The sequence below is a fragment of the Populus euphratica genome, unplaced genomic scaffold (genome assembly GCF_000495115.2).
Source record: "Populus euphratica unplaced genomic scaffold, PopEup_1.0 scaffold82.1, whole genome shotgun sequence".
In the NCBI taxonomy this organism is placed as follows: Eukaryota; Viridiplantae; Streptophyta; class Magnoliopsida; order Malpighiales; family Salicaceae; genus Populus; species Populus euphratica.
Window position 1 is genome coordinate 647,693 of NW_011499961.1, and position 5,864 is coordinate 653,556.

Genomic DNA, 5,864 nt, shown 5'->3' on the forward strand with positions numbered 1-5,864 from the left:
GGTTCCCTAATAAGTTGCCCAAATATAAATTGTAATCTTAAATAAAATAAGATTAAATAATTTAATTTATTATCAATTCAATAATTGATTGATTTATATTTGAAGATCAAATATAACATCTAATAACTTGTTATGATTCTTTAAATATTAAGAAAACCATAAATGATTTGATTCAATATTTTAGTAATAAGTTTATCAGTGTAATTATTATATATTCATCAAGAATATTCCAATTTATATATTATAACATGAAGTATGTTTACTTTGGTAAATCATTTTAGTTCTGAACACTATAGTAATTGATTCTTTAAATAAGATTCTTCTTAAATATAATTCCATCTTAGTCAAGTATTTCATAATCTATACTATTTGAGAACATATAAAATATTTTACCTAATTAATCTAAGTTGATGAATCCTTTCTTGATTACTTAAATATTTTTATATATTTTATGTTATGCTTAATATATGTCCTTTTGTTACTCTTGATTAGGATTTAGAATAACATGTGGTCAGGATTAAAACATAACACTTTTTATATAAAATAACATTTTTATTTTAAGTTTAAGGATAGCTTATACAACTATCACATGAGCTTTTTCATATATATAAGTGATATCTTCATATAAAAAAATTTTGCTAATAAGTTTAGTGTACATGTCATCTAACAAGTACCAGTATAGTAATTTCAGGTGTCCTTCATATTTTAATTTATAAAAACAACTATTTCATTTCATAAAAAAAATAACATAATATATACTAGTCTCTACATCTCTAATTAATGTTCAGTTTTTATAGAACAATGACTTGAAATATTTAGAAATAATGACTCGATGTAATAAAAACTTCATAATAACTTTATAGTTTTTAATGAAAAATATTTTTATTTCATAGATTTTATTTTTACTTTAGATTTATTAATTAAATAAAAAAAATTCAATTTATAAAAAATATATTACTAGCAGGTTGAAGATAAGTAGAACAAATTTTACAAGAAGTGGTTCATTTAGGTGTGCAGTTGGATTCCAAATGTATTAGCCACCAAAGCTTTAAGAGCTCAATTAATAACCTCTATTTTAGAGGAGCGCGAGACCACGTGATACACCCCAGAATTTGCATGAACACGAACTTTACATGGACCTTGAATTCTCAGATGAAGTTGATTGTGCGTTTTGATCTTGGGATCGTATCTCCTGTGGATACTATTTCTTGCATTGAGACATGGGCTTCATGATGAGGTTAAATCTTGGGCCCATCACTGCTACTTCATCAAAGGAAGAACATATATTAAAGTATTTTTGAATCAATTTGTATATATTAAAATTAAATAGTTTTAATTTTAAGTGAATCATCTTATTGATAAAAATAAAATAAAATTCATGCGGGCTATGTTAAAGTAGAGCCCTAAATAATTAATATTCTTCAAACAATTTTCATGCACTACGTGTTAAAATTAGAACCCTAAATGATTAATATTCTTCAATCTCCAAGAGATTTCCTTTGCCAAGTTCGGTTTAAGTGTAATGTGGGTAACAACAACAGACAATTTTGTTCGTGTTTGGAACATGTTGTTTTAAAAAATATTTTTGATTTAAAAAACATTAAATTAATTTTTTTTAGTTTTTAAAAATTTTAATATGCTAATAATAAAAATAAATAAATAATTATATATATATATATATATATATTAAAAAATTACTAAAAAAATACTATACACCACATTCTTGAGTGCACCTTTCTTCTACCTAGGTAATAAGCAGTCATAGTGAATGGAGTTTAGTGATGGGAAAGCATAACATGTTAGAGCATCAATGACCTTGGATTCTCCTAACTAAAAATAGATAAGCTTGCAATAATTATTCACATCAAAAGAATATATTCAACATTGTGAGCAATCAGATCCTTTGTCCTTTTGACATTTATGAGAATGGATGCTCAGATTAACCTCAAGGCTAACATTTATTGTAAAATCTGTTATCATTATATGTATTTTTGTTTTTACTTTTATGGGGAAGTGATCTTCTTCAGATAGTTTTTTTATTTTTTATTTTAAAGAGAACAAATCCTTCATCAGTCATCCCACAATAAAATTATAAGCAAAACAACGGTCAATTTATTAATACAATTATCTATCCCAAATATTTTTGTTTAATTTATCAGGATATTCTTTTTTTGCTCAATTTTTCTTGGTTTTGAAAAGGAATGCATTTACTATCTAAATCAACACCTCAGAAATATTTATAGCGAGTCCTTCATAATTAATCTAATATAAAAGATTGAGAAAGAGATGACAGAGCATCAAGAAAAAAAGAAAAGAAAAGAAAAGAAAAGCAGACCTCTAATTATTATAGATTAATTTATTAATTAGGTGTAGGGAATTATAGGAAAGGCAAAGCAAATAAAGAAAGAGAGTGACAATCATTCTCTTTTCTTTTCTTAAACAATACCCAAAATTCACTCCCTCATCTATCAAGCTGTACGTAGTCAATCTCTGCCCGATTCGGCTCCCCAGGAAAAAAGAAAAAAGGTATCATTTTTCTCTTAATTCTTGATCCATTTCCCTTATTCTTCACTCAGTATCTTTTGATTTGTACACATTATGTGTTGTACCCTTTAAAAATCCCTGCTTTGTCTTTTAATTGTCTCTTATTTTGTATCATTTGATGCAGGTAAGAATCCCCTTCCATGGTTTGGTGATTTATTTGTGAATTTTTGTATCTGGGTTATTGAGTTGTAACCCATATTTAATTGGGGGTTTTGTTAATAAGATTGTTTAAGTTCTTGATCAAGGTACCCTTTTGTTTGTTTTTGGAGAATTAACTGACTTTTGCCATAATTGTACTGTTGTAGCTTTTTTTTAATATATATATATATATATATATATATATATATATATATATGACTTGATCCTGCTTGTTTAATATTCTCTTTATGAGATTGGCTTTGCTTTGTTCTTGACAAAGTTTGGTGCTTGTTAATTATCCTCAATGTGTTTATTAGTTTGCACTAGCGTTCTTGTCTTGTGATGCGGTATTATGTGCTAAAGCCGAAGGGTCTTGTATGTTGATATGGATTGGGTTTATGCAATCTAGAATTTGAATTTCTATCCTTTTATTTTTTCTTTTCTATTTGCAACTTTTGGAAGGGTATGGCAGGAGAAGATGGTGACTTGCCGAGTTTGAAGTTGCAAGTCAGTGAACCTCTTGAAACGTGGAAGCAGGAGATGGAAAGGCGACAGTCCCAAGTGGACGTGTTACAAGTTAAGCTTATGGAGGTGAAGGCTTGTACGCAAGGGTCAGAAGGAGATGCAAAGAAGGAATTGGATGTTCTTTGGCGAAGAGTGAAAACAACTGCGACACTGTTGACCTACTTGAAATCAAAAGCGAGAGTCATGGCTGTTCCTGATTTAGCACACACTTCATGTGGAATAAAGGAGCTAGAAGGGGTGGGGCTTGTTGATAGGAGTGGAACCCCACTGTCCAGCTGGTCTAGGAATGTTGATCTTTCTTCATGTGGTCCAGATGAAGAAGCATGTATGAGACTTAGACAGCAACAAGGAAGCTACGATGAACAAGATGAAGCTTATATTGGTGAATTACTCAAGTGTGTACAGATGATATCGAATGTGATGGAAGGCCTTGTTAAAAGAGTTATAATAGCAGAATCAGAAACTGCTGTTGAGAAAGATAAGGTAACTTTAAGCCAGGAAGAAAATAGAAGGAAAGCAATCCAAATTGAGAACATGTCTTCAAAATTAGAGGAGATGGAGCGGTTTGCTCTGGGTACAAATGTTATTCTGAATGAGATGCGGCAGAGGGTTGAAGATTTGGTTGAAGAGACATCTAGGCAGAGGCAGCGCGCAGCAGAAAATGAGCAAGAGCTTTGCCGAGTGAAAAGGGACTTTGAGTCTCTCAAATCCTATGTTAGCAGTCTAATTAGTGTCAGAGAGACACTCCTTTCATCAGAGAGGCAATTTCAAACTATTGAGAGGCTTTTTGAACGGTCAGTGTACTTTGATTTTTCTGAAATAAGATAATAAGCTTCATCACTACATGTTTTTCTTTTATAAGTGTAGTTCTAAAATTTTATGATAACTATAGGATGGGATTTGAACCTGCATTGTACTAACAGGGTTTGGTGTAGCACACACTGTCCTTCATGGTGACATGGCCAGCAGATACTGATGTTTACTAGAATTGTTTCTTGATCGTGCACTTTCATCAGTCACTTTTACCAAATTTAAAAACTGTGGTTACTATGGTTTTGTAAGTTTTTTCTTTGATAGCATAATTGTTGGCTATGGGTGATGATTCTGGTTGTTTAGAATTATAATGATGTCCATGTCAGCTCATGCATCATTGATTTGCATGGTTTTTTTGGGAGACGCATGTGCATTCTGGCATATGATCAGTAGTCAACCTAAATAGATATGGATTTTTAATCAAATTGTGAATAGCCACTGACATATATGTTTGGTGCTAATGTCTGTGTTTTCACTCTTCTTCATGGTCCAAGTCCTCTACTTGAATTGTATGCTCTTGACACTCTTGACTTTGTCTGCACTCAGTTCATAGGAATAGTTGGCAGGCTAGTTCTCTCCCTCTCCCACAGCATGGCATTATCCCCCTTTCAGTTTCTCCTTTGTAGCTGCTTTTCAGCTGGATTGCTATATTTGTCTAGCATCTAATTTTGTTGCGAAGCAGGCTAGTTGCAAAGACAACACAATTGGAGGGCGAGAAATTGCAGAAAGAGACTGAAGTTCAAAAACTTATGGAAGAGAATGTGAGGTTAAGTGCCCTCCTTGACAAGAAAGAGGCTCAACTTCTGGCCATGAATGAACAATGCAAGGTAATGGCCCTGAATGCTTCAAATATATGATTTGGTGTTGTTATCTTGTTACACAAGCTGGTGGCTTGTGGTGAATGGTCGCTTCTTTCAAGATCAATGGTCAATCCTCCAGAAGATTCGGAGATTGAGGAATTCTGTATAACGGAGCATCTCGGATCCCTTTTCCCAAATGTAACATTCGAAAGAGCTTAGTGAACTTATTTACCAGTACCATTCTTGTGCTTTGTAAAATTGAAGCGACAAAAATATTGATCAAAATAGTTGTGTTGTGAGAGCGAAACTTGCCCAACTAATCAAATTGTTGATGATTTTCACATCATTTAGATAACTGTCTGGGATTTCACTTTTACTTTATGCCAGTGAATCTCTTCCTACAATACTTTCTATTTGATTCTCTCGAAGTTACTAAACCTTTTGTTCTTCAGGTCGCTGTTATACCCTCAATAGAGCTGCTACCTCCCCATAGTCATCAAGTGATAATGGTTTCAGGTTTCTTGCCTATTCTGTTTCCTTTAATTTTTGGATAGCACGAGGATTTAATGATGTTATTTTCTATCCCTTTATTTTCCCACAGCTCTCGTGGGTGGCATTGGCACACGCTTACATTGTATAAAAAGTGTTAATATATTTTATTAAATAAAAAATATTTTTTAAAGTGTTTTTTAAATCAAGATTTTCCAAGAAAATATAAATCTAGGTTGAAAGATAATTTTTTTTTCCCTGAATGATTTTGTAATTTTTAGATCTTTTGGGTTGATAAATTAGTTTTTTGAAGGTTTTAATGGTATTTATCTAATATTTTTTAGATTAGAATGGATTGAAAATTTATTTATTTTTTAAAAATACATTTTGATTCTTAGGTAGAAAAGCTGGAGTCTAGGGGCAGGTGATGTGCCATTGATTCTTATTTTTTAAAAATTTTTTTGATGGACGGCGTGCATGTATCTTATTTAAAAAAATAATCAAGGCACGCCTTCTTGGGTTGGTAGGCCAACGCCCATGATTGCCTAACCTGCG

The 5,864-nt window shown here is 31.8% G+C and overlaps 1 protein-coding gene across 2 annotated transcripts; it reads left to right on the forward strand.

The window, feature by feature from the left end:
• The first annotated feature begins 2,286 nt into the window (after positions 1-2,286).
• LOC105138737 (golgin candidate 5-like) lies at positions 2,287-5,201 on the forward strand. Of its 2 annotated transcripts, none has more exons than XM_011044912.1 (3): positions 2,287-2,526; positions 3,145-4,001; positions 4,703-5,201. In XM_011044912.1, the coding sequence occupies exons 2-3, from the start codon at positions 3,148-3,150 to the stop codon at positions 4,875-4,877; spliced, it is 1,029 nt and encodes a 342-aa protein (XP_011043214.1). In that variant the 5' UTR covers positions 2,287-2,526; positions 3,145-3,147; the 3' UTR covers positions 4,878-5,201. The 2 variants fall into 2 exon arrangements, with proteins under 2 accessions (XP_011043214.1, XP_011043215.1); XM_011044913.1 differs by having other exon boundaries at positions 2,287-2,524; positions 3,142-4,001.
• Positions 5,202-5,864: the final 663 nt, after the last annotated feature.

Excerpts from the sequence above, each read along its gene's own strand:
- LOC105138737 (XM_011044912.1), top strand. The coding sequence starts at position 3,148 with ATGGCAGGAGAAGATGGTGACTTGCCGAGTTTGAAGTTGCAAGTCAGT. Across the intron at positions 4,002-4,702 it reads ATTGAGAGGCTTTTTGAACG|GCTAGTTGCAAAGACAACAC; the intron begins GTCAGTGTACTT and ends GTTGCGAAGCAG.